The sequence below is a fragment of the Micropterus salmoides genome, unplaced genomic scaffold (assembly GCF_014851395.1).
Source record: "Micropterus salmoides isolate LMB-PRFRI ecotype aquatic unplaced genomic scaffold, ASM1485139v1 Ms_hic_scaffold_13, whole genome shotgun sequence".
Lineage (NCBI taxonomy): Eukaryota > Metazoa > Chordata > Actinopteri > Centrarchiformes > Centrarchidae > Micropterus > Micropterus salmoides.
This window is the reverse complement of record NW_024040374.1, coordinates 23,056,784-23,076,529: the sequence shown is the minus strand read 5'-3', so window position 1 is coordinate 23,076,529 and position 19,746 is coordinate 23,056,784. Positions and strand designations below refer to the sequence as shown.

The 19,746-nt window shown below is 41.6% G+C and overlaps 1 protein-coding gene across 2 annotated transcripts in view; it reads right to left on the bottom strand.

Annotated features, from left to right (window-relative positions):
* ncanb (neurocan b) overlaps window positions 1–19,746 on the bottom strand; it is a 187,216-nt gene that overhangs the window by 10,383 nt on the left and 157,087 nt on the right. For both annotated transcript variants that reach the window (XM_038716258.1, XM_038716259.1), the window contains 3 exons: window positions 9,665–9,823; window positions 6,612–6,694; window positions 6,232–6,376 (listed from right to left, as the gene is read on the bottom strand). In XM_038716258.1, the coding sequence (XP_038572186.1) occupies window positions 6,232–6,376; window positions 6,612–6,694; window positions 9,665–9,823 (387 nt within the window). The remainder of the gene's footprint in view (window positions 1–6,231; window positions 6,377–6,611; window positions 6,695–9,664; window positions 9,824–19,746) is intronic.

The following is a 19,746-nucleotide window of genomic DNA, read 5'->3' as shown; positions in this document are numbered from 1 at the left end:
ATAGTTAAAGCTGCCTTAATCAATACTTGTATATATTCTAATAATGGATTAAGTGATTATTTGTAATGTGTGGCTTATTATATGGGTGATAATTATACATTAATTATCACCCGACTTTGCAGTTCCCCTCAGCTCTGTGGAGCATTTAACGTCTTTCAGCTCATTGTTGTGATTTTGCGACCTGCAACTTTACTGTTTTGGTTCACTGTCACACTGCTCTCATCAGGTTTGTTTCCAGATACAGCACGCGTCCGTTTTAGGTTAAAAAAAAGGCTCTGATAAATACACTGTCCAGCCAGTGAACAGATATTTCCTCAGGAATTAGTGGAGTCCAAAACAGTGCTAAAGGCAAGAGAATAGTGGTTCTGTTGAGTGGCTTGAAAAACAACTTTAAATTAATTGCTAACATTCTGCTGGATGGATATATATTAGGCATGCTAACATGTTGCCATTCCAACTAAATAAGGTGAAAATATGTCAGTGTTGTTTCCCCCAAGTAGCCAAATAAATTTCATTAATACATATTTTTTATTCACTGTCATTACTTGGCCAGATATTGCTGCAGTGAGTGGAGTGCAAAGCTGAGAAAGGGCAACACAAAAACACACACACACAAAAATTTAAATGTGCAAGCGTTATATATAACTATGCTCATTTAAAATGTCTGGACCATAACTTGGGAGAAGAACAAAGAGGAGAAGTCAAAAGTCAAAAAAAAAAGGAACAAAGAAAAGGGAATAAAGGGAAGTGTTGGTGAAGAGATGGAAAATGCAGGAGATGGAGAAGAAAGACAGAAGATCAAGAGAGAAGGGTACCAGCACTAGAGAGTAAGGAAGCTGAAGAGGAGAGCTGATTTGTGCAGAGGGAAAAGAAGGAGATTCACAGCAGTGGTAGAGTTTTTAAAGAGTTTTCTTAGTATGTTCACAGTATGTATCCTTATTGACGTTCAAAATGTAAAATGAATGTACATTACTGTATGTAAAGCTTACACATGGCATAGCTGTCGTACTTTGCAGCAGCTGATTTAAGGTATTTAAGTTTAGCCAACATTAGACGCTAAGAGGAAGTTAACTCCGGCGTGCAGGTTACATGCAGTGTGTGTGCTGTAGCTGCATACTTGAAAAACAGCATGTTTCTAGAGATATTTTCTGTCACCTAGTGCGTGTGTCTGTGTGGCAGGGGGTAGTCAGTGTGAGTTAGTGGCATGGGGCGAGCTGCAGACAGTTAGATGCTGTTTCCTCTCAGCACTCCTCCATGGCCTCAAAGCATCCGCAGACCTACTGCCAATCCTGTTAAGATGAATCAGAGAGACGTGTGCATTCTCACTGAAACACTACTGGGAGTGAGTCTCACATGGAAACAGTAGACGCGGACAAACACAGTCGTGTTTATTAAATAGCAAACTGCAGGTTGTTTGTGTGAATGTTTGCTGAGGTGCCACTGACAGTCCACACTACCTGAGAGACAATGGTTTTGTTTTAAAGCGCTGTATTCCACACAGTATAGTCAAGAGTGAGATGTACAGTAGGATTTCTTCACAGCTAACATTTTAAAATGCAATTGAAAGCACAGGTGTAACCAATCACAATAATGCACAACAATAGGACTCTGTAACTGGCACATCTGAAGCCATTGTTAAAAGAATAGTTTAAAATTTGGTAAATAGCCCTATTTGCTTTAGATACCTGCATTAAGTATGGAGCTGGAGCTTGGAGACACTAGCTTAACATTGTGTAAAGACTGTAAACAGGGAAAAATACTTACAGAAAAACAACAATTTGTGGGTTTAGAATGAATTACACAGTAGGATTGTCCAGCGGATATCTGTCCATCCAACAGATTCTGGGAAGTCATTACTCTGGGCTGTTGTTCGCCAAGAATTGGTAGCAGGTTGTATTTACCCGTAAAATCACTTGTCACAACTGTCATTTACATATCTGTTCATAAACAGACTAAACAAACAAAACATAAAATGTTAATTAGTAAGCTTTAGAGGTGCTGCTAGGTGGATTTTTTAACTTTGGACAGAGCGATGCTTGCTGTCTCCCCCTGCTTTCAAACGTTATGTTAGGCTAACTGTCTCTTGGTTACAGCTCCGTACTTAACGTAAAGACATGAGAGTGGTATCACTCTACATCTAACGCTTGAGAAGAAAGCAAATATATTGGGGCATATTTCCCCAAATGTCTAACTGTTCCTTTAATGTTATTATTTGCACCAATTTCCTCCTTTGTGGTGAATGTTAGATTTTAGAAAATGTTCTGAAAGAGTAAAATAAAAGAAAGAATAAATCTGAAAGATTTATGTCTAATGAGCTAGTGAGCTGCATAGTTGGAGTTCTGCTGTGTCACAGTGGAGGACGTATCTGTAGCAGCAATGTTTACAACATAAGACAGGGCCCTGTGGGTAGGTCTGTGGCTGCTCAGGTGGGGGTTGATAAAGTTCTGCAAAGGGGAAGTGTGTATACTTTTCAGCTCAAGCACACATATACTCTCCTTCCCCGGTGGCTTCCCCACACCATGGTGAAGCAAAGTGGGAACCTCCGGGTCTGAGAAGTGAAACCAATTTGGAAGTGTCTTAAACATGCATTCTTTCTAATGGCCAGCAGGGGGCAACCCCACTGATTGCAAAAAAAGTCAGAATGCATTGACTTAATGGCAAAATGACGCTATTTCTCACCTGATTTATTACCTCAGTTAACAAGTTTATGGTCTCAATCACTGGTTTCAAGTCTTCTTCAGTACAGCATAATTTTAATTTTGGTCCCATTTAGAGTAAAAAAGATGATAAAGCAGGGTATGCTTTAGGGCTTGGCTTTCTTGTCAGTGACAAGTCGCTACCATGGCATGGCATGACCTCACTAACCAAACTAGCTAGCGCCATCATCTCGTCCAAAGATGGTCACATCTGGTCTTGTCTGGTTACAAAAAAACAAGATGGCGACAGCCTAAATGCCAAACTGGAGGCTTCAAAACGGTAGTCAACAAACTATGGCTATGTCCACTTCTTTTATACAGTCTGTGGGTGAACCTGTCTTTTTCCCCCCAGTCCCTTCTGAACAAAAATGTCTGAAGTGCTTGAGGATATTGTGCAATACACTAGTTTAAACGGACACAGCTCCATGTGCACACACACAACTGCAAACACGCACAGTGGCTGGGTGGGTAATTTATATTGTAAAAGAAAAAAAAAGAAATTAGTTTCCCCCCTTACTTTCAAAATATGTTTCGGCAATGACAGATTTACTCCACATAATGTGTATCCAATAACGATTACATTACACACCAATGGACACATCAACTGCTGAAGGCACTGACAACAGCCTATCATTTCCCAAAGCACTCTGACAGCGCGCTGAGTATGTCATGCAAAATTAGATTTCCTGCCTCTGTACATAGTAACCCATCAAAATAATGGAATAATTTCACAATACTTACATGTCCTGTTGTGACATTCCCTTTCATCCTCCTGGAAAAAGCTCAGAGGCAGAAGACTACGTGACTCTGTCGTCACTATAATCCAAATGTAAATGTAAAACTTGATCTGTGCTACTATCCATCCTTATACAATATTGATCCAGCAATCAAATACTGCTTCTGAATGTTGAAACGCCATCAATATACAACTGAAAAATGTCACTCATATATATTCTTATTTATCAAAATGATGTACGCCTGTACAGCCTGTAAAGCTGAAATCAGAGGCGGGGCCAAATCAGCAGGTTTAACAACATTCAATATCTGATTTGAGGCTTGTGTGAATGGGTTGTACAAATAATGTGTGTGATGAGTCTGGCTCTCTTTCCCCTGAGATCGGATCACTGTCTCATCAGATGACAGTCTCACCTCTTTTCTGTTATATGAAAAAAATATCATCACCATCTGCATGACACATCGCCCTGACTGGCCCTCGGGCGACTGATGAAGGTGTCTGATAGCCTTACATGGTGCTGTTGTCGCGTAATCAGGCCCAGGGGGCACTGATGAGCAGACAAACAGATCACATGAGCTATGAGCATTACAAATCAGGCGGAGAATACTCAGCATGGAGCTGACAAACTCCACTGATAGGACAAGACATTACACAGGGTTACTCAGAGTGAAAAAGAGGCTGACGGGGAAGAGGGGGGAATATGAAAAGATGCCTGTGATTGTAACTGACTGATTAAGGTCAGAGGTGGGCTGGATGCTGGGGACTTGTGACAGTGTGCATCAAAGGTAGTGCAATACCTTGCTTGTGAGGGAAATACCTTTTCTTTCTCAAGAATTGGCGGTTGGCTGTTTCCAGAGATGTGCTTGTTGCCTGAGGCTTTAGAAGTATGTTCTCTACGCTTGTGGCCTCTGATGACAAACCATCTGTTAAAGCGCAAATACTTTGCTTAAGTTATGATCGTCAGTAAGGCCTTTAAGGCTTTTATGATACAAAGGCTCATCCAATATTCAGTGATAAAGAGGGACGATAAGAGAAGCTATTTCATTTAGCTCATTTAGTATAGGTTAAACACACCCAGTAGGGGCTGTCATCCCTCTACTGTTTGTAGTAAAGGCTTAAAATACCCCTTTAAACACTCTATGATTTAATTTAACTGATTATTAGCTATTATGTCCAGATCAAGATGGCATTATTTGGATAATCCTACATTTATCAAAATAAGAATAAGACCTAAGAATGTTTTAAAGAGACAGTATTTGGAGTAAAAAAGGTTATTTGCTCAAAGTGAAGAATAAGACACATTTGCCGTAAAGGAACACCTAGAGCGAAGTGTAAGTGAGCTTCAAGAGTAGCTCTCAAGTGGTCACACAATCAATTACGTGTATATTCAGAGCAGGAATAACCCATCAGACTCAAGGATTCACCCCATATCTGCCTTTTTGTTTGTACTAAACAAAGCCACACATTTTCTCAGTGACGTTGCTCTGCTGAAACAAATATGATTTCCCTTTAATGTCAATTTTATTTGTGTGAAGCATTTAGCACATGAAATAAACACCAATCTAACCTATTCATCTTAATGTAATTAAAAACAAAATATCTGATCAAATATTCAAATCTAATGCAAATTGTAAACTACAATATTCTGAATTACACACTTAGAGATAACATATTAATCATTATGACCAATGATATTTTGTACTGCAGTCATCTTTGATATATAGCTTTTATTCTTCAGTTTGGGAGAAGGAGTAAAAATTCGGGATTTTTATTTTTACCTTTCACTTGCGTCCAAAATTCCACTTTTAGCAGTTTGATAAATACGGGCTCAGATCTACAGCCAAAACTGAAAGCTTGTCCTATTCAAAGATCCAGGAATACAGCCACCAGTGGCTTCCTGCGTCTCCACCTAGCTATTAATACGTCTGTCTTCTTGCCACTGGTCATGAATCTGACCTGTATGCAAATGTGTGGCACAAAATAAGCTCTAATAGGCTCTCAGAGGACCATGTGGTGGCCTAACTCCAGCGCCAAGAAGGGGCAGCTGCAGCAGGGGACATGAAGCAGAGATAGCGGCGTATATAGGAACTTAACCAACCAATAAGTTTGCTCACCTCGTTTTGCTGAGTTTAAGTTTCCTGGACATAAAGCAGAAGTACTTTTCTGTCTCGAGATGTGCTTCACTTTACTAAAACAGAACATTTGGCAGAGCAAATGGAGCAGTGATATGAGAAGTATGTGGAGAACTTTTTAAAGTCGAGCCGGAGGATGATGGGAGCTGGTGAGCAGTAATGATTGTGGATCTGGAGTGTGCAGACTGAGTGAAGAGGTTCAGCGCTAATCTCGTCTGCTGCACAGAGACGTGCATAATGTAAAGTATGACATACCCAGGATGTTCAGAAGCCCCTGAAGGCACATGTGCTGCCTGGCTCTGTGGTTTAACAGAAACAGGTTGCAACACTTTTGAGCTGCTTTACATAAAAACTGAAATTTTGTCACCTTTTCTCACTTTCTATCTTACGATTCTACTCATAGGATTCAAGACCAAAAGTCTGACAGCACAGCAAAGCTGTTTCTCCTTTGCCCTTTTTCTCAGTCTCACTCTGCCTCCTTCTGTCCAACTCCTTGCAGTCTCACTCTTTAAATCCCCTGTCTCCTCGTAGCCCGTTCCTCTTTTATATCCTGCAACTCTCTGCCTCCTTACCTCTCTGTCAGTTGTCTTAATCACCTGTTGAAGTTACACCATACTCCATGCCACTCACTCGTGTCCTCTCCCTCCATCCACCTTGTTGCTCTTACCTGTTCCCTTCTTGCAGACATAGGGCAGATTGTAGTTGCAGGGCACGTCATTCCATTTGCCATTCTCATGAGAAATCATAACCACGCAGTCTTCTCCTCCAGCAAAGAAGTTGTCAGGTTGGTTTTCACGCCAGTTCTCATATTGCTGCGCACAAATACACAAAAGAACAACTGTTGCAAATGAACCAGAGAAATCAATACTATTTTTGCTTTTTTAAACTCCAATTTAAATGGAAGACAAATTCATGGACTAATATAAAAAAAATGCTGTGCAGGATGTTTCCATCTGTGATACTAAGCACCTTCAAATGTATACAGTTTCTTTTGGGCCTTAAACTCCAGCTGACTAAGAGACAAAACAGACACAGCTAGTTCCTCACCAGGTCCATCTTGTCGGTCCACTGAAAGTCGTCTTCCACTGTACGATCATTTAACCCGATCCAAGTGTTGTCATGGCTTAGACCTGAGTAAGAGGTAACGCACAGAAGAAATTAATGCAGACAAAGAAAGCAGGCGTGCACATGCAGTACACCCAACCACATATGCACAAAAACCAGAAACAAGGAATAGCACCTAAGAACATAATACAATCTAATACAAAAAAAGAAAAAGCCTATAAGCTTTATTTGAATATGAATTAACACCCCTCAACAAAAACAGATGATTTAATAATAGGGTGCCAGTCAAATCTCAAACATTGGAAAACCATGTTAAAAGCACAATGGAAATTGGGCATTTATGTTTGTTTCATGTAGTCATTTAGGGTAGGTTACAGTGTCCTCGTCGCTTCACAGAGGTGTGATGTTTTTCTCTTCAGTGCAGCAGAAGCTTGAGTGACAAATAAGTGACATGCTTCATGTGTGTCATGATTTTTTTTCACCTGTTTCCATTGCATCTTGTGGCATTTTCTTTTAATTGATAAACCGCCTTTGCCAACAGCCAAGCGTAAAACAAATTGAAAATGCACTTACTGTTACAGATTGCAATAGGTGTCCTGATGTCACGTGTCCAATGATTGTATATACACTGTGTAAACTCAGTGGTGCAAATTTCGGAGGGGGGACGTAGGGGAACCTCGTTCCGGGAGGAAAATTTGGGAGGGTACGGTGTTCCTCCCCAGATTTGGAAAAACTATTTGTTTAACTGTTTTTTTTATAGGGGTAAATAGCTGTTTTACACTGTTTCTAAAGCATGTTCATAAAACAGATATCATTTATTGTGCTTGAACGGACCACAAATACTACTGCCAATACAGCCACTGGGAACATTGTAGGATCCCTGGAACTTGTCCCTAAAGTAACGTTTCTGTGTCAGCATTGTCCAGGTGTGCTGGAAGATGCAGTGATGTTGACAGGTATGCAATCTGTGATGCATTAAAATCCGAAAGCAGAGCAGAGAGCCCACGCTGGAGAAGTGCACCAGGTGAACAACTATGTTCATTATTGTAAGTAAGTGCAAGAAAACTTAAAGGTACCCAATTAAAACATGGCCATTTCCACCATCGTGTACACTGTATTAGCAGTGTATACACTCATAAAAGTATCCACAAGGCAGAACAGATTAGGGTGAAAACAAGGGTCAAAACCAGAGGATGAGATATCCTAACTTTTAGTTCCTAATATGTGTCGAGCTCCAAAACTGGTGGATCCTAAACTACACAAAATGTGCAAATCTTATAGATTCCCCACCCCCAGTTGGTGTCGCAGGCTCTCTGTTATAAAAGCAGAGACAATAACCCCAGCCGACGTCATCAGGGTTATTTTCATATACCTCCTCCAGAATTACATAAGATATTACACAACTGTTTTGGATCAGTAGTAATCCACATGACTGGTAATCTGACCTTTACTGTACGTGTAAAATATTGTGCTGTAGGTTATTGTTCTTTTTGCAACAGGATCTGGACGGCAGCAGGCACACCTTAGCCTCGGCTGAGAGCTGAACAATAATGCACATATACTGTTTCTCTCTCTGATGCACTGGTGATGAGATTTTTGTTTGTGTGAAAGGAAACATCACTAATGGTGTTTTGGGTTAATCCCATTTGTGTGTTTGGGGGCGTCTATGTGCACGGTTGTACAGGCGCGTGCATGAGCATGCACATATGTAATGGAATTTCAATCGTGGCATATCTGATTAAAATCATTACCAGGCCCATTAATCTTCCTAATGGCTCTGATCCCTTTATTGCAGGGGTGGAGACGTCCATTTTCGAGGCAATTAAACACACTTTTTGGTAACTGTGCGCATGTGGAAGAAAGATGGGTGCTAGATGGATGGAGCTCTCCTGGCATCTGTCCGAGACAGAAGGTGGATCCGGTGTTACAGAGGCTTGCTACTAGTGATCTGGCCTTATTACAACATGTGGCTGTGGAGCACTGCCAGGGGGTGAAAAGCTAAGAATTAGAAGAAAACCTTGAATCTAACAATTAATCTTAAAATCTTATGTTTATAAATGAAAGTGTGGAAAAATCTGGATACATAACGTGTGACAATTACGGTAAATCAAGTGTCATTGTTGTCTTGATGCCAGCCTTACTTTATCCATTTTCAGCATGCATTTCCTTCACTGGACACAAATAGAGTTACCTCACCCAACTGTAGGGATTTTTCACCTGTTTCAAGACAAATCACATCCTTAGAAAGAATATGATAGTATATTAAATGTTCTGTCACAGATACTTACATCAGAGCCTTTAGCACCATTTCATTGCAACAAATGGCAATGCACATCTATTTGACTGAACAGGCTTGGCTCCTGAGGGTGTTTTTCAGCGGGAAGCGCAATAAACCCCTTCAAGGGCCGTTCAGTGCAGAACCAGAGAGACATTTATCACTGAGTTATGGAATACACGTAAGGCAAGAGCTGCCATTGCCAAGTATGGTAATGATAAGGTGGAAGAGTAGATATCAATCAACAGCCAGTAAAAGCAGTGTGTAGCAGGACAGCAGAGTGAGAGCTGGGAAGACTATAAAGGCTATGTAATTGTCATAATTTAAATTTATTGGTGACTGGTTTAAATGTGATTAGTGACTCTGGGAGTCACCATATATTTCTTGAGTTATAGAGGTGTGAAGTAGGAAGAGCTGCTGGCTCCAATAAGTATTTTTTAAATCACTTTAAATTTCCATTTAAAAGTTTTCTCAAATGTGCTTGACTTTCCTCGACACAGGAATGTTGAGTTGAGATTATTATTTGGTACAGTGTCTGGTTCTAAATGCTACAGTATCAGCAGCTGTTGCTATTAAGAAAAAGCTAGACAGAGATGCAAGTTAATACTGCAGCAAAGTCAAAACCATTGCAAATTCAAAATGCTTCGCCATTGCAATGGACAGCACAATAGTTGCTGAATTAATCAGAGACATTTACAAAGGCTACACTGTCTGTGCCAAGCCTGTCCTTGTCCTCTCTTCCTCCTCAGCCTCCACCCACCTCTGATGAAGTTCTGCTCGGCCAGGCTGTGGATACTAGCCAGGTGGCCACTGTGCTCCCTGCAGTCCTTCTCGGCGTCCTCCCAGGTGTGTCTCCGACTGAAGTACCTGTAGCAGTGGCCATGGAACTTCCTCCACGTGTGCTCGCAGCCCTCTGTGTCTGCAGGTGTGGGAAAACAAGGGGGAGGTAATTGAAAAACACTGAGTGATTAGTCAATGGAAAATCCATGTGAGAAAAGAAACGTGTGGTTTTTAAATCGCTTAAAACACCCACAGCCGACAGAGGCAAAAGAATAATAGTATTGCACAGGAAAGGAGTAGAAGGATTTAGCACTAAGAAGAAACATATTATCATTATTTTTTTGGATTTATTTTTCTATCTACACATAGAAAATCCCTCCTGTTTTGCAGCACACAAGAGCTACAGTACATATTGCTTTCCCCCTCTCCCTCTCCTTCTTCCTTTCTTTCCCATCTTGCTTTAAGTGCCCTTTGTGACACTCCTCTCTGTCTCCATCCCTCTCTGCGTCTTCTTCTCTTTGATTTGACTTGGACTTTTAATCCACAGCAGAGGCAAGCCGGCAGTGAGACAGCTTAGTCCAGTGAAGGGGGAGTTTTAATCTATTCAAATGACAACAAACCTTAGGAATTGCTTCCAGTGCACAGTGCTCGCTTGGTAATTAAGCCCTGTCACAGTCTTGTCAGCACACCGACTCCCCCTCCACCCATCCTTCCTTCTACATCGCTTTCATCTATCACCCCTCATCTGACTGGGGGTTAGCTGTGTGACTGTGAGCTGTACAGTTCAAATGTGTGTGTGGCTTTCCGTTCAATGCTGGACTGTCTATGTGTGCATAGACATGGGTGTGAAAATTTGTGTAAATTTGAATGTGTGGAAATGTATGTATAGTTCATGTGGTTCGGGCTCAATCTGTCAGCTAAGCCACCTCCAGTTTCCACTCATGCTCACCCCCTCTTGCGCCCCCTCCCTCCCTCCCTCCCTACAGTGTAGGGATCAGGCCTCAGCTTTTCCTCCAACAAATCTGAAGCGACATCAGTAAATTGGGCAGTGCAAATTGGGCCGTATGGGGCCCTGCTTAGTATGCAGAGAGGTGCAGTTTTGGCCATTGAAAGAAGCGAAAGAGAGGTGTCCATTATGAAAGCCCTTCTATGCTGTAATATGAAATCAGGGCCTCCAAACCTTCATACTGCATAGAGAGTGAAGTGCTTTTCATACTGTTAAGCTCTCCTCCATTCGCTAAGTTGTTGAGGTATGCTGTGAAGAGCAATGACAACATTTCACAAAATGCAACTGGGTCACAGCAAGACTGCCTCCCAAAGTGATGCAACATTTTGTCTCCTAAGGTGAGGTTTTGCAAAACTCCCTCACTCTACTTTGAATCAATATATGTGATAATTTCACTATTAACTATCTATATTTTCTTTCTTGCAGCTATATGTAATAGCTGGCTCAGAAGCTGTACCCAAATGCCTCCAGTAAGTGACAAACACACGCTAGTCACATTAAAAATATGTCAAAAACTGAAATTTAAATACCTTCCTGTCATCTGACTAAACCAAATTATCAGGGTACCTACAAACTTTACAAGACCATGATCTGTCACACACACAAACTACAGGAGTGAATCACCACCTCAGTGTTAAGTGTTAAGCAGATGCATGTTGGGTCACAAGCACGTGATAATTTGTCCTGTATTCCAATAAAAATATGAGCTCTCATATTCTATCTGCACCAGACAATAAGTTTCAATGTTTGTCCAATATCAACTGTTCAATAGTAGCTATTGGTCTCTGGGTAAATGTCTGTCTATGCAACCCTCTGTCGCTTTGTAGATTTAGCTGCTGCAATCAAGGGATCTAAGTGACTCTGATGACGATTGTGGAGAATTGATTCATTACTTTGCCTGCTCAAAGTTCTCCTGGTAGTCTGGGGATGTAATCTGACGACCTTGAAACACATTAATGACATAAATCCCAATTAGCCACTTTAACATTTTCAGCCTCCTCTGGGTGGCTCAGTGGCTCACCGGTTAGCCCTTCCCATTCGGACTTTTGTGTGCATGACCTCCCTATTTTATAATAGATTTCCTTTCACAATGCACAGTGGGGACACTAATCTACTCATACTTCTGAATATGAGTACAGTGTCTATGTATTGTGCTTGGGCCAACTCAATCACTTGGTAGGAAGAGCTGGATACATATAAAAATTTTGTAAAGATGATTCATTCAAACTTTTCCATTGCGTGGAGATAAGTAAAAACCCTTTAACACGTGAGCCCAGCTGACACTAAAGGAAACTCTTGTTACCTTGAAAATAACTGTTCACACTCTGTCTAAACATTCCCGTCTCATTGTAGATCCTGTCTCTAAGCCCAAAAAAGGATGATATTTTATGCAGACAATAATTTCTGGTTTTCCCTCTGATGCCCTCCGGCTACTCTGCCTCAACTCTCTGAGCTTTATGTAGTTTCCTGATGGACAGATCGCTTTACTTGTTTTTAGCAGTTACTTTAGCTGCTAATTATTTCTAATAGTAGCTGCCACTAGTTAGTTCGCTCAAGTTAGCAGTGCAGCTAGCTGTCCCATTAGCTGACTCTGCCCGGACTGGAATCTTGGTGCTCCGTGGGGTTGTTGGTGTTTACACCTCTTGTAGAGGAGCTCTGGACCACTGGGAGGGCCCAGTTTAGGCACAGTCAGCTGCTAATGGCGGCTACAGTTAACAGCAGTTAGCTTACTAGGCTACTGTAGCATTAGCAACAAGTAAAGCTATCTGCCCATCAGGAAACTCACAGAGAGTGGAGGCAGAACAGCCAGAGGACATCAGAGGTAAACCCAGAAAATATTGTTAAATATTATTCTAAATATATGATATGATATTATAATATAACTTTACGTCTGTAAAAGCACTTTTTGCAAGACAAACTGAACAATCTTTGGCTCTAGCTCATTGATGGAATGAACGCTTGTTGCTATGTTGGACGGACACAGTAAAAGACCATTTTGCAAATATGGGACCTTTAGGATTGTTTTCCTATGTTTGTTCCAATATATGCAGAAATACGTTTCAGAATACCAGAGACCCTGATTAAGGATTAAGTCATTTTCTTAAATTTGATAATGCTAAATGAACAGACTGGATATTTATGGAAAGGTTTGTCTTATGTTTGACATTTTCACAGTTTCAGACTGACTGCATTAGAATCAGCATTTACCTTGTAGCACGGACAGTGTGCTTCTGAACAGAGAGAAGTGATTAGCATTAGGTAGAACATTGTTACTACTGTTCTCTTCGGTCTTACGGGACCAAAATCACAAAATAATTTTCTCTGTTAACTGCTAACTTAGTCTTTCACTCTGGAAGCTACCTGCTCAAAATGTTTGCCCCCACACCAGCTGGTACATTGTATTAGCATTGGGAGTTGGTCCAGTTTGGCTCATGAAGGTGGACAATAGGTTGTTATCTACAGGACCAGGGACAGGGACAGGGACAGGAGCGCCAGGGTAGGTGTCACAGAGACAGTAAAAACACACACACAAACATGCACATCTATAAATTAAACATACACACCTTCATTGAATCACACACCTACTGCTGTGGGGTCCAGACTGGCAGTCAGCCCAGAGTCCGTTTGTGTGTAAAGGTAGTGCTGGCCACATAAATAGCTTTAAAACAGGATCTACAAACTACACATTCAACTTTGTGCGAATTCTACTTGGGTATTTATATACATATATAAATTAATTTGTTGTCCACAGAAGAGAAAAAAACAGAAGATGGATAAACTAAGTGCATCAAACACAGGAAGTTGCAGAGTGGGAGGATAGAAAAGAGAGAGACAGAATAAGAAAGTGAGATGGAGAGAGAGAAAGGAAACCAGACATAAAAAATAAACGCATGTTTTCTCCCCCTCAGATCTTCAACCTAGTCTCTGCTGATTTATTCTCCCACTCGCTGACAGTAAGGCTCAAAGACCGACATCACATCAACCTCTTCAAATATTTAGACATTATTCAAGTTGTCTTCTTTTTCCCGTTTTCTCTCTGTCAGGCACATAGAGAGGCAGGGGGTATGTTTCCGCAATTAATATTCCCACAGACTTTAGTGAGCGGCAGTTAGGAAATAAAAGGCCATACACTTCCAGCTGACTGATTGGGTCGTTTATCCACATCACCAAGTGATATTTCTACTGCCTAGCTTTTTTTGATCCCTTGAATGATGAAACGATGTGTGTTTGTGTGCGCGCGCTGCCATTTTGGCTCTTCCCCGTGTGACTCTTTGAAGGCTGACAGCTCAGTGTGCCATTTGCAAGAGGGCAGATGACAGCAGTCCAGAGAGAGAGAGAGAGAGAGAGAGAGAGAGAGAGAGAGAGAGAGAGAGAGAGAGAGGAAGTAAGGGAGAGAGAGACAGAGACATAGAGAACAGGGAGATGAGGGAGAATCTGCTGATAGCCAGCGACAAAAGGTGAAAATGTGAGGTGCCTGTGAGAACGGCTGCAGAATTATTAATGGTTATTATGAGTGCAGTGTTGATTAATGGAACATCCTAATAGCGTGATTCTCACAATTAGGAGTAATGGATGTTACAGTAAAACAGCTACAGAGCTCAACATGAATGACTGATGCCAGTCTGAAGGTTCATTTTGCATAACTAGCCCATAGACATGTCTTTGCAGATTGATGCTGATGGAGGAGGTAAAAGTGAGGGCAGCACAAACCCTTACAGTAAATAGGCAAAAAGTCTGTACACTTTCTTTAACTGGACACAGTGTATAAGATGACGGCAGAACGCACAATCGATATATTAGTGAATATCCATTGTATTGTCTTATTCTACAAAGAGTGGCAGGTAACGGTCTTCCTGTCATGGTTTTGGTTTTGATTTTTGTTATTCTGAAAGTATGCTTCCTCATGTGTCTTGTGTAACTTTACTTCTTGTTATCTGCCCCTCACTTGTATATAGTCTGTGTGCTTGAGCCTGGTTCCTATCCCTGGTTTACCTGTTCCTCGCTTGAATCACCACGACACTATCAGTGTACAGCTGATGTAAAGCACACACACATTTTAATGCTTGTGAGCAACTAGTTTTGTAAAGAGATCACCAGCAAGAGAACGTCACTGTGATATAATTACTGCATAACAATTTGAAATTCAGTTATTAATTACAGTTACTAATGCTAGTAATATCCTGTTACTAGGACAGATCTGGTTTCAACTTCGTTTGCTGTCTTACTGGGAGTTTGATGGAGGGTTTATTTCAGTTTCTTCTCTGTAAGTTCAGAGGTCAGGCTGCCGAGGGGAGCGTTAGATTGGTGCAAGCAGTTTTGTAAAGCCACGTAGACTGGACCATAAACCATAATGTCTCGTTTTCTATTTCTAATCGTTTTGAATGATATAACTTGTGGGTGTGGAGGCTTTGGAGTTGTTTAAAGGCACATCTGATAAGCAAATAAAGATTATTCTTCTGTTTCACACTTTCTCCACATTCTTGTCGAGTCAGTTGTACAACCTCTGACAAATAACCATGGTTTGTTTGCTGTCACTGTTAGTCTGACTGAATGCTGAGAGTCAGAGTCAATGGAAAGTATTTCCACAGAAACAGGCACTTTGGTGGGCAGGAATTAAAACGGGTTCCTGTGGTTGTAATGCAGGTTACGTTCTTGAGTCCCTAAAAAGGTTGCTGGAAAACTTCTTGTGGGGCAAATAACTGTGGACTGTAAATGAAAGACAAAAGGAAGGGCTATCTAAGTACTAGCAAGGCTTCATAACTTTTTTGGAAATATCAGAAAAGTAGTAGTACAGAAGCTTGTTAAACCTCTAGCACAGCTCAAAGTACTGTTTTACACCTCTCCATCAGAAACGCTCATTAATGCCCAGCAGAGGAACACAGAGCCTCCCTCTATCTCATCTACTGTAACACCTGCTCTGATGCTTCCTTTCTTTCTTTTTTCTTCACTGTTTCTTGTTTTCCTTCCTGAACTTCCTTCGCTCAGGAGAAGAGAATGACAGTTGCTTCAGGAGCACTGTCTAATTAAGCACCTTGAATGAGAATAAATTACCCCCTCATCTCTCCAGCCTTCCTGTTACGAGGGAGAATTGGCAAATGTTGAACACAATAGCATATGGAGTGAGAGCGATGCCTTGCTGTTATCACATCTGAATAGTCTCTGCAAGGCTTAAGCAAAACTTCAGGAATATTTTGTGCATACCTGCCTGTGTGTGTGTTTGTGTGTGTTTCCCTCTTCAAGACACACAGTGGGCGAGGTAAACCAAGAAGCTCCAGATCCTTCTCTTTTCAGTCTTGGCACGTTCCCCTCTCGATGTGTTATTAGAACGCATTCATCTTCATTACCATTAATAGCCTCTAAAGACCCGGAGGATGCACAAAAATTAATTTTGAGCCGAGCTTTCTGCTGAGTCGCCAGTTCTGACAGTGTGAGCACAGTCAGGGACAGGACCGAAAAGCGTCACAAAACAGTCGGCGAACTCAGGCGCCTTGCTTCTCAGCCTCTCTGTTAACTCTGAAAGCTGATGCTGAGTCACAAAACCACCCACTCTAAGAACAGTAACATAAAACAGAAAATTGGGGACTGTTAGAGACTGATATTAAAAAAAGACAAACTGCAGCTAGTAGATGACACATTCAGCCCAAGTGCTCAGTGTACTGCGGCTTCACAAGAGTGCAGAGAGGAGATGGCATCATATCTCGCTGGGATGAATGATAAGGGCCAACTGACGGACACTTATGATTGTCCACACCTGGGCTGTATGTCAAGCACTACCCTAAAAAAGCGGGCGCATAAATATAAATATGGTAAGATCATTACACAAGTTATACTGTATATGTATATTACCTGAAATGTTTTCTTCACAATCTGTGTAAAATATGATTGTGATCACCATAACTTATTTTTGTTCTGTTGTTAGTATATTTATAATTTCATACTTCTCAAGCAAACTCAGATATGCCCTACATAAAGGATACACTACGTCATGCATAAGCACCGAACGTTGGAATTTGATGTTAACCGCGAGGTGCAGAATTGGCCAATAGCTCCTAGTGATGAGCTGTTAAACCAGAGGATACTCAGTAGGCCCATAGTCTCTGTAATGTGCAATTCACTGCAAACCTTCAATCATTCATTTAGCCCTACTGACTCTAAATTACAAGTATATTACCGTCACTGTAACCGCGAGAAGATGCAAATGTAGAAGAAAAGGTAGAATATGAAATCGGATGAGTTTGAGTGAGAAAGTGCAGCAGTGATGGAGCGATGGAAAGGACTGCATATGTTGCTCTCTGAAACACTTCCCACCGCTGTTAGTCAGCTCAGTCTGCTCTCCTCCTCATTAGTCTCAGTGTGTAGGCTACACTACATCGTCTGCTACCTGCCTCCAATCTGCAGCACTGGTGTTGCTGTTGGCATCAGTGTACTCAAAAGTCTTCATATCTGCCTGTCCCAGATTCACCCGCTGTCCTCTTCGGGGGGGAAGTTGTGCTCCACTTCGCTTTAGGCTCCCTGTAACGCTCTCTAGCTTTGTTTTCCTGTCAAACGTAACTTACTGCTGTGTGTCTATGCATGCATGTGTATTGTGTGTGTGTGTGTGTGTGTGTATGAAAATGTCGTTATCATCCTGTCTGGAACAATTTCACTTATAGTGGATTTACATTAATTTCAATGCATAGCTGAAGTCTATAAAGGTCACACTGCACTTTTTGAAGGCTGCAAATCCCACCAACATGCATCCAGGCTAAACTCATTGGCATGCTTGCCTGTGTGTTAGCCTCTGCTGCTCAACCAGTAGTGGCCAGTCACACTTGCCAGTAGCAGCTGTGCAGCCAACTGGGGGATGTAGCACACTCCCACAATCAAAAGTCAAATGAAAATGGACGAATGTTAATGATTTGAATCATGGGAGCAGGCCAAGGAACAGAAGCAGTGGAGGAGAAGATGAATAAAATGCTGGCCTTGTCTGAGTTTAGGGTGAAGGCAAACACATTCCTCACAGATAACCAAGCAGCAGCCAGACACCTTGGGATTAATTAGCTACACAATCCTTTTAACACAAGCTTTATGTTACCAATTTGTAGATTATTTGTTCTGTTAGGGTACAGAGAGAGAGAGAGAGAGAGAGAGAGAGAGAGAGAGAGAGAGAAGTCATTACGTGTGGAATGGATTACTGTTTTATGAAGCTGGTTGCTTTGTAACTACGAGTTATTGCACCTCACTGTAATTCCCTGCTTGCAGTTGGAGCGACCGACTGCCATCTAAGCTGCTTTCGAATAAACAGAGAGGAAAGAAATCTTTTGATATTTGGAAGGGTACAAGGGTAGGTAGACTGAGTTTTGTTTGTGTGTGCCTGTGGCAAATATCAGTGTGCCAGCAAAGTAAAAAAGAAACAGAGCAAATGGGAAATGTGAGTGTTTGTTTGTGCTTTTGTAATTCTATTGTTATGAGGACAAATTCAATCTTTAGACCTTGTGTAGGGGGGAGTTTTTGGGACAGTAAGAACACATCTCCAGCCTTGGTTTTAGGGTTAGGGTAAATGTTAGGCATGTAGTTGTGATGGCTAAGGTTAGGGGCTGAACAATGAATTATGTCAATGAGGGTCCTCACTGGTAGAAACATATGCATGTGTGAGGCTGTGTGAAGGTCTATTAGCTGAACGATCTCCAACTTCACAGATATATGAAACATTAAAGCATCACACACACATAGTCACTGCAAAACAGCAGATGCAGCCTGTACCGACACACTCACACAGCGACACACAGAGATACACACACAAACACACTCACAGAATGTGACAAAACATCCTGCGGTGCACCAGAGATGAGAGGTACAGAAAAGATGCAAGAAGTGCACAGAGTGACGGCAGAAAGGTAGGACGAGAAAGGAAGGCAACATGAAACAGAGTTGTCTACAGTAGTGGAATAGCAAAGTACCAAATCCACACTTTCACATTGTGTCATTTTTTCGAAACGACCCGTGGAGTGAACAGTGGATAAAAAGACTGACTGGAGGAAAGAAGCTGATGAGAAGAAACCAGCTAATGCTATCTCTGTCACTTTTCACTTCAGTCAGGCTGAGAGAGATTTGGTTTTTGCCTCCACTGATTCGGCAGCGAGCCAAAAACCATAACAGCAGGACAAACTTAACAATCAGACTCAGTGCTGGGAGGAGAGGAGAGCGACTGATGTCTCTGTTACTCTAATCACATCAGCTGCATTTTATTTTTTAAAATAATTCTCCAGTCATTACTGACACGGAACTGTTGGAAAAATTACAGCAAGAGGGTGCTCAGTTGTTTCGCACAGCTACAACTACAGAGCTGATTATTAAAATCTGTAAATATGAATACTGATGAAAACAAAAAGGTGACACATTTAAATATACTTTTGCAGAATAACAAGCCATTTTCTCCTCCCTCTCAGCACATCCACTGGAGGACTTCAGCCCTGTCAAATTACTATTATTGACTCTCAGAGGGGATCACCATGGTAACAGGCCTGAGGGAGCCAGCAACGGACCGGATCCATCCAGCATCCAAGGCTGTTAGCTCACAACGCATACACCTGAACACGCACACACACACACACACACATACTCAAGAACTCGCAGCAAATGAGACCGAGAGACCACTTTAGAGAGACAGGGACCAATTGGATGACATTTAAATGGATGGAAAGCGGAACGAATGAGTTCATTTCCAGCGTTCATGTCGCAGTTCAGACCCCCCTCTGGATATCAAACTGGGATCACGCTGGAACGGCAGAGCGACGCCTGTTGCGAATTGTACTTTTCACAGTTGAATTCCTATATTTTTGCGAGTGCGGAGCAGCGAGAGATAAAAGCGACAAGAAAACAGAGACTTCAGATTTACACAATCAGACCTGCTGCTCCCAATCAGCCATTAAGGCAGCAACGCAGCAGGAGAGGAAACGTGTGCACAGCTTCAGTGCATGTCAAATGAGAGGCACACTCTAGAGCTGTGTGTGTGCGTTGAATACAGCACCACATGCAAATTAATATACTGTATAGTCTCTGTGGCTTTTTTATTT